The sequence below is a fragment of the Coenobita brevimanus genome, chromosome 22 (assembly GCF_032717465.1).
Source record: "Coenobita brevimanus isolate Jiangsu-jjx chromosome 22, ASM3271746v2, whole genome shotgun sequence".
NCBI lineage: Eukaryota > Metazoa > Arthropoda > Malacostraca > Decapoda > Coenobitidae > Coenobita > Coenobita brevimanus.
Window position 1 is genome coordinate 38,073,119 of NC_136975.1, and position 7,936 is coordinate 38,081,054.

The 7,936-nt window shown below is 48.0% G+C and overlaps 1 protein-coding gene across 1 annotated transcript in view; it reads right to left on the bottom strand.

Annotated features, from left to right (window-relative positions):
• The window catches only part of LOC145392518 (uncharacterized), a 303,717-nt gene that overhangs the window by 293,814 nt on the left and 1,967 nt on the right, over nt 1-7,936 (bottom strand). The window contains exon 2 of the mRNA XM_080266913.1: nt 3,752-3,924. Coding sequence (XP_080123039.1) covers nt 3,752-3,924 — 173 coding nt within the window. The remainder of the gene's footprint in view (nt 1-3,751; nt 3,925-7,936) is intronic.

Below are 7,936 nucleotides of genomic sequence, written 5' to 3' on the forward strand. Positions count from 1 at the left end.
GTTGGCTGTAATAGTTACTACTTGCTGATGCAGGAAATAAGTTACTGTTACCCTACTGACTATGTAGGATGGTGCCGGAGGGGTTTCCAAAGTCTAGGTCAGTATTTGAAATGCAAAGGAGTTTGGGGGATCTGACAGTGATGACCTATGGAAACAGACCATGCAGAAGGACCTATTGTGGGTCATAAGAACCCCCCCTCAAATACAGACCCCTATCAAGTCACTAACCAGCACCATGGCACCACGCACACGTATCGAAACCGTCACATGCGACTGTTTCGCGCCCCACCAGACAACATTCACCCAGGCCGCACCCACTCCACCTCCCACTGCCACCCGCCACCCCAGAACACTTCTCTGACTCATACAATTACTACTTTACACCCTCCTCCTCCTCCTCCTCACCTTCACCTACTCCACCATCCAACACCACCTCCCCTACCGCACCTTCCCCACGCTCCACAACACCCCCACGGGCCCCTGATGCATCACTGGCGACCTCACCTGACACCTTACCCCCCGTCGCCACACTGCCACCACCAGACGAGCAGGACAATCCCTCGGGAGACCCCCCCACCCCTAATCACCCCCACCATGTCACCAACACTGCACAACACCCACCAATTTCTCCTACCCACACCCACTCTCCAACCACTGCCAATGCCAAACCACACCCCAGGCCCCCACCCACCACTGCCGCCACCACTTCTCACACTCCACCACCTAGACAATCAACCCACCACCCACATCTGGCTGATACACCACGTGGACCCACCACATCACTCGTCACCACCCCTGCGCCCACACGTTCTCCCCACATGTACACCCCATGTACCAACCCCACACCCACCACCACCCCACGTACTCCACTACCAGGACGTTCAACCACCCACCTGCGATAAGCCAATGCACCATGTGGCCCAATCACCCACACCTGTCCTTACCACAACCAGATCCGGCCACCTCTTCCGCCCACCAGCCAGGTATGCAGACACACCCCCACCCACACCCCCAACATCACCACAACCACAACCAGATCCAGCCACCTCTCCTGCCCACCAGCCAGGTATGCAGTCACACCCCCACCCACACCCCCAACATCACCACAACCACCCCCAACAAGCCCCATCAGACCTGACACAGCCCCCATCACACTGAGAATCCATCAGGTGCAATGGAAATTTCCACCAGTCCAATTTCCTAGGGAGAGGATTCGCACCTGCTCTAGGAACTCCCATAAAACCCCGGTCACCTCACCGGTCGCCAGCATTCAACCAGGAGAGCCCAACCACTCACCACCACTGGAGATGAAAATACGATGCGTCATCAGGTTCCCCACCCAGAGACAATACCACTGCATCCAGGGGACACCTCAGCACTCCGCCTCCTCCTGCAGACACCACACACCTCCACCCTCCACATCACCTATGCTCTGCACCAGGAACCCAACCTGCTCACCCACCACTGGACCACTCTCCTCCGTCACCTCACACCGGCACATTGGACCACCACCTCGGACACCTATCACCTCCAGCCACGGGGACGTGACTTTCTCCCCACCGATGATGGTGAAGTACCCACCTTCACAGGAAGCCCAGGGAGGGGTGTCGCAACACTCACCCAAGGAAGGACCCATGGCCCCACATCCACCCCAAGAGGAGACCACGGGGAGGCGTGCAGGGAGAGCACAAGGCCAGGGCAAGACAGGCCTAGGTTTCTCAAGACCCTGCATCCCTCTTCCCCTCAACACGGCCACTGTCAGGAAAGCAGTCCCGTCAGACTACATCACAGCAGGGCCAGCCCTCGCCAAGATCGGGGTGGGACTTGTCCTAGTACAGTCCCATGCAGCAATGTGGCGATGGCCACTGTACGCACCGGGAACGAAGTGATGGCTACTGTATGCACTTCAGCTGTTGCCCCCTGCAGCCCCGCGGCGACGGCCACTGAACGCACCGGGAAGGAAGTGACGGCCAATTTACACACTGGCTGCAGCTGCTCCTGGGAGCAGCACTACGGTGATGGCCACTGTACACACCGAGAAGTGAGTGATGGCCACTGTACGCACCCCGGCTGACAACCCAGAGAAAGGCAGACCTGTGGAGATGGCCACTGTACGCACTGGGAAGGAAGGGACAGCCACTGTACGCCCTTCATCTGCCACCTCCTTAGGGAGCAGCACCGCGGTGATGGCCACTGCATGCACTGGGAAGGAAGAGATGGCCACTGTCCTCTCTTCGGCTGTTGTCTCTAGGACCAGTAGAACCGTGATGATGGCCACTGTATGCACCGGGAAGGAAGGGATGGTCACTGTACGACCTTCGTCCACTGCCCTTGAGACTACCCTAGGAGGAAGTCCCTGGCTAGGCCCACCACCAATCCAGGGGCCGAGCAGAATGCCTTTTTCTCTCTCCCCGCAGGTGCAGCACCCCAGAGGAGTTGCAGCTAGAAGAGCTGTGGCAAGGGCCCATCACGAGCCTGGGGATCTGTGCCCTGCAGCCAGCCCCTGGATGACGCCCTCTGCTGACGGACTCCACAAAGAAGGGATGCCGCAGGCAGCTCCTGATGGCGGCTTGACCCTGTGGAGACTACAGCCCCCAGATACCCAGGGGCACCCCTAGGACTCCAGGGCGTGACCTCTCCAGCTCCATCAGCAGGCAGCCCTCCTCCAGGAGCAGGCAGAGGCAAGCATGCCTGCTAGCCCTGTTCAGCCCCAGTCCTTCCCTGTCGAGGCCCCACCAGGAAAGGGTCTCTCTCCACGCTGACCAGCAGCACTGTCTGGATGACATAGCCTCCGGCAGCATTCCTGTGCCTCCTGCGAGATGGCACATCTGATGAGCTACCTTCCATGCCCGGGCGCCACCTATAAGCAGCCCAGACCCACAACAGCCCAGGCCAGAGCCTATTTGTCTAACAGTGTCCCCCTTAACCTGTCTGTGTATACTATTGTCACTGTACTGTACTGACTGTAACTAAGGTACCATACATGTAAGGGGTCAGCTGAGTTTTTATGTTCTGTTCCTCTTGTTGTGTATTTTAGTTCCGGTCTCGAAAGAGAACCCCAGAAATGTAGCTAGTGTTCTAAGGACAAGAGGTTGCCATAAGAACACCTAGCATAACATAAGCAATCATGTTTGGCTTTTTTTTTTTCTTTTTTTTTTTACACGTTTCTAAATTATCAAATGAGAACTGACTGGACATGACAAGTCATAATGATACTGTTTATCATAAAGTAAATCTGATATCACAAACACAGTGTCCAGATTGGACAAGTTACCGTATATGTCACATTGCAATTTCTACGATCAATATAGAAAGAAAACATGAACATTCAATAGGACAATATGCTCAGAGTGTGTTTCCCTGATACGTTTGTACACAGTACTATATCACCATTTCTGCCCCAGGTATGCATCACTGTATCCCTTTGCTCTCATGTACCTTTCCTATTTGGCCTTCAATGACAATGTTCACCAGCGCTGGAACTTGTACTGAATGGTAAAGATTCTGTTAAAAAAAAAAAAAAAAAAAAAAAAAAAAAAAAAAAAAAGGGACCTTTATTAATGTTTTCTTTGGGAGACAGTTCCGCTAACGGTAGTAGCTAAGAGTACCATAGGACTCTGAGTGTTAATACTGTCATTTTTCATGGTCTACACAACTCTAAAGTTAGCATTCTATTCTAGCTAATACCAAATTATTAAAATCCAGCTAAGAGTGAATTACAGAAGCCTATGAGTGTTAAGAAAGTACTGACTGCCTGGACGCTGAATGTTTTGTCCCGTCCTGGCGTCTCCGGGTCTGGCACTGTGGCCACAACAGTACACACACCACACCCGCCTTCCCTACACAATGCCTTCGTACCGGACACTCCAACATATTCTCGCAGGAAGTCTACCAGGCGGGTCCATGGTGGTACATCAGGACCCACTGTGGGATAATAAATGTTAGAATTATTAGTAAGATAGATGCACTGTTGAGAAGAAAAATAAAATGTTAGGATAATACAGTACTGGATGATGAGTTTACTGGGCTATATCAAGTAAAAGCCTTACCCCACACTCCCAAGGCACTACTGTGCTTCAGGACCTACTGGTGAGGAGAGAAAATTTACAATGAAATTTGGTAAATGGAAGGAGTGGATGAAACATCAGAATGAGCTACAAAACAGCAACTATAATTTCTCTAACACAAACGGTTGAGTAATTAGCAATCTAAAGAGCTTTATTGTTGCACAATCACTTCATCATTCATTAATTGTTACAGGTCACTGACAGTGTGTGGGCTCTGAGCAGGACTGGCAGGGGCGTCCGCAGGATTTTTTGTAAGTGGGGGAAAAATAAAAGAAATTATACATATATGTGTGGTTATATCAAAATACACACACTCCAAACAGCCACAGGCATATACTTACATGAGTTACATGTTACATCAAATGCATAAAGTGGCAGAATGCATGAATCGACTCAAATCACTCAATCATCCTTGAAGGGAACAAAAGGAGGGAGGGAGGGGAAATTGGGCATAAAGAAGGAGGGCACGGTCAGGGCAGGAGCAGATGTGGAAGGAAATGAGTTCTCCCCCTCCTCCCACAAACCAACAAAAAAGTAATGTATTGCTCATCTGGGGTTCGATGGGTATAAAAATGAACAAAATCCTCACACACAATTGGATTTATTATGCTCTACCTCATACTACATACAGTATTCTGCATTCCAGTACAGCATTTCATATGTTTTAAGGCACTAGGAAATACAAGCACTATTATTTGCACTTACACCACAGTGGCCAATATACAGTATGTGATTAATCCATGTTTCAGTGGTGATCCTAGCTACTGATCATTCATTTTAACTACGAGGTTTTTGTCCTTTTGGAGCTTATTTTTCATAGCTTAATGGCAGAATAAGACAATACTACAGCTCACATCCTTTCCATAGCACTGTTTCCTGACAAGCACCATAGTCGTGTTTATCTCCTGTTATAGCTGAACACTATAGATAGAGAGACGATTATAGAGAACAGAGAAGCTATTATAGGACTATACTTCATCCCTTGTCATCCTCCATTCTGACGTGGCATACATACCCCTTTTACTATCTCTCCATCTTGGATACTGAGCTGTAACAAGCGATTAACATGAGAATATGATGCTAGTCAAGACTGAGGAAGAGCTATGGAAAGGGTGTGGAGCCATAGTACTGTTTTCTTTTGCCACTGAAACACATGGAATACACAGTAAAGGGACGAAAATAGGGGCCAGATTAAAGTAGAAAGTCTACAGTAAACCCCACAACATTCTGAGTGCCTTCATTTTCAGTCACTCAAAAGGTTTATACTCAAGATCGCATGGAAGAAGGCGGACCCTCAAGAAGTCATCATTATTGTCACAACACATAATGGAAAATAAGTGACGCTTCCTGATGGCCTATTTTTTACCTCGTTAAAAGGTACATCTGAGTAAATCTGAAGGAGGGAGGAGGAGAGGTAGGCCAAGAAGAAGATGGAGGGATATATGGTGGATGAGTGTGAGAGAAACAGAGGTGTGGAAGTTGGTGTGGCAAAGGAACTGACAAGAGATCAAGCTGGCTGGAAGAATTTTGTGCAGAGAAGTGCATGACCAGGGATTTGGCACCCTTTTTTAATGTGACAGCATTCAGGCTGGCTCCATCTGACAGGTATATGTGAATCTACAGAATGTGATAAAAAAATTTTGTGGCCTATCCGATGGAACCGGGAGAACTGGAAAAATGACTGGTTCAAAAAAAGGTGTATGACAGTAAAAAAAGGAAAGGGATAAGGGAGGGAACAAATGGAGAAAGAGAGATAATGACAGAGCAATGGAGGAATATAAAAGAACTTGAAATGAATATACAGGAATATGCAGAGAGGAAGAAACTTCGAAAAAGGTATAGTTGACGAATGTAGGGAAGAACCTAAATTGTTTTACAAGTTTGTTAATGGCAAATTGAAACAAAAGGAAGGAATCATTAACCTGAAAGTTGAAGGAAATGTCTATAAAGATGCAGCTATGCATGCTGAAATAACGAACAAATGCTTCCAATCAGTCTTCACTAGAGAATGCGATTTTGTGGAGGAGGAGGGAGTGACTATAAATGTGTTAAAAAATGTAAAAGTTGAAGTGAATGAAATATAAAAATTACTGGAAACTCAAGATGAGAGGAAGGCCCCAGGACCAGATGTTATCTCTAATTGGATACTAAAGGTATGCAGAGAACAACTGGCGATGGCGCATGAGATTCACGGTTTAATTGTGTGTTCTCTGGAAGAAGGGAAAGTGCTTCGGGAATGGAAGAGGATCAATGTGGTACCAATTTATAAGGGTGGGAACAAGAAAGAACCCTTGTGTCCCTGACCAGCATGGTCACAAAATTGTTCAAGAGAATCCTGAAATCTAACTATCTATCTATCTATAGCCCGACGCCCTAATCCCGCAAAGGGTGGCCGCAGACAAAACGCCTCCAAGTCACTCTGTCACCCACCATTTGACTACCCTCCCCCCAACTCACCCCCCCCTCCCTCATATACCTCTCAACTCCATCCCTCCACCTCATCCTCGGTCTACCCCTCCCTCTCCCTCCCTCCACCTCACCTACATACACCCTCTTAGTCAGTCTTTCATTCTCCATTCTCTCCACATGTCCAAACCACCTCAGTGTATTTCTCCTAATCTTCTCAACCACATCCACATCTACCCCACAACGCTCCTTCACTTCTTCATTCGTCAACCTGTCCCTCCACGTCACTCCACATGCTCCTCTCAAGTAACTCATTTCCACTGCTCTCACTCTTGACTTGTTCCCCTCTTGCAAGGTCCACGCCTCGCTTCCATACGTCAGGGTAGGGATCACAATACTATCATGCAGTGACTTCTTAACTTCCATACTCACCTCCCTATTTCTCATCACTGCTTTCAGTGTACCAACAACCTTCCTTCCCTGCTGTACCCTTTCACGTACTTCATCCCTCAAAGTTCCATCCTTACTCATCACACTACCCAAGTACTTGAATGCAATCACATTCTCCATATCCTCACCATCCAACCTCACTGCACACTCTGTGACTTCATTCCTCTCAAACACCATAACTTTACTTTTGTTTACATTAACTTTCAGCTTCCTCCTCCTACACACTGTCCCAAATTCATGCACCAAACCTTGCAACTCCCATTCATCTTCACTCAACAATACTGTATCATCAGCAAACAGCAACACAGGAAGCTTCCAAATCTCACCCTCATTCATTAGGGCCAGCCCCACATCCACTGCCCTACCTTGCACCTCCTTTACAACCCCATCCATATATATATTAAACAGCCATGGAGACATCACACACCCCTGTTTCAGTCCCACATTGAGATCAAAGAACTCACTCAGCTCACCATCCACTCGCACCGTAGCCCTAGCTCCCTCGTACATACTCTTCACAGCACTCAACAATTTCCCCTCCACTCCATATATTCCTAATACCTTCCACATACCTTGCCTATCTATTCTGTCATAATCCTGAAATACAGATGGATAAAATATCTGGAGGAGATGAACATTTTGGCAGAAAGTCAGTTTGGATTTGGAAGTGGAAGGTTATGTGTTTCCAACTTGTTGAGCTTCTACTCAAGGACGACAGATGTGCTACAGGAGAGAGAGAGTTGGGTGGATTGTGTGTAATTAGATCTGGAGAAAGCCTTTGACAAGGTATCCCACAAGTGACTAAGGAGAATATTAGAACACACTGGAGGACTGAAGGGGACCCTCTTAAAGTGGATGAGAGACTTCCTGAGGGAAGGACAACTGAGGACAATAATAAAGAACAGGATGTCTAGATGGAGGGAAGAAACAAATGGAGTCCCACAGGGCTCGGTGTTAGCGCATGTAATGTTCCTGATTTATGTAAACGATAAAGTAGATGGAATGAGCAGTTA